This window comes from Laccaria bicolor, genomic scaffold (assembly GCF_000143565.1).
Source record: "Laccaria bicolor S238N-H82 LACBIscaffold_637 genomic scaffold, whole genome shotgun sequence".
NCBI lineage: Eukaryota > Fungi > Basidiomycota > Agaricomycetes > Agaricales > Hydnangiaceae > Laccaria > Laccaria bicolor.
The window spans coordinates 2,193-3,135 of record NW_001890435.1 but is presented as its reverse complement, the minus strand read 5'-3'; the positions used below and the strand labels follow the sequence as shown (position 1 = coordinate 3,135).

At 52.2% G+C, this 943-nt stretch overlaps 1 protein-coding gene across 1 annotated transcript; it reads left to right on the top strand.

The window, feature by feature from the left end:
- Positions 1–45: 45 nt before the first annotated feature.
- LACBIDRAFT_336325 (uncharacterized protein) lies at positions 46–925 on the top strand (the record flags this gene model as incomplete). Its single annotated transcript, XM_001891271.1, has 4 exons — positions 46–134; positions 621–729; positions 774–842; positions 863–925. The coding sequence occupies 4 exons, from the start codon at positions 46–48 to the stop codon at positions 923–925; spliced, it is 330 nt and encodes a 109-aa protein (XP_001891306.1).
- Between the last annotated feature and the right edge of the window lie 18 nt (positions 926–943).

Genomic DNA, 943 nt, shown 5'->3' with positions numbered 1-943 from the left:
TAGCTTTGCCCTGTCCCCTCGTTCCCTCTCCAGAGTCCAAGCACAATGTCGGTGATCTCGCCAAACATTGACCCTGTCGTGGATGTGACGCCCTCCCACTCCTATGATCCTGTGCAGTCTCCTCAAGCCATGATGTGAGTAGTTGATCCAGATTTTTGAATTCCATTTTGTGTATGGGCAAACATACCTGTGTTTGTAATCTGAATTCCGCCCCTCCTCCTCCCATTTCCCTTCTCCTTTGTTTGGCTGCTACTGTTCCAACCTTCATCTTCTGTGTGTGGGTGTTTGCACCGTCCGCGCGAGCGCTCGTTCATTTTGCTTTGTGCGCTGTTCGGGTGAGGTCCCTTTGAGGTCCCTTTTCGAGCCCTACCCTTTCTTGGCGGGATCTGGTCACAGATCGGTCACAGTGATCAGACTGTCTTTTTCGTCGGTCGCAGCCTTACTTCTCTCGGGAAAGAGACGGTCCTGTCACCCGGCAAGCGCCGACGCGCGCCAAGTCAGGGTGCTGAACTGTCCCTCGGTGATCGGACTGTCTCCTCAGGGTCCATCCCCTTTTGGGAGGGTGTCACGTGCTTTCGCGCCCTTCCTCTTGCGCGTCGCTGACCAACTCCTCATTTCAGGTCGACCGCCTGCGACCCCGCGCCTAACGCTAGCCTCGGGGACGACAAAGCGTCACCAAAAGATGCTGTTCAGCAAACTCAGGAGGAGCGAGAGCGTATTCTTCAATGGGTGAGTGCATTTTACAGCCTTGTCCTTCAAGTTAATGTGTGTAGGCAAGAGACATCGTCAAAAAATATCCCTACCAGCCACGGAAAGTGCGACAGGAAGCTGCTCGTGCAAAGGTATGTTGTTTAGTGTTTAGTCTTCCAATGAATTTCTTCACAACTTACAAGAAGATATCACAGCATCAATTGAATTTCTGTGAACAGTGCGGAAGATCCAC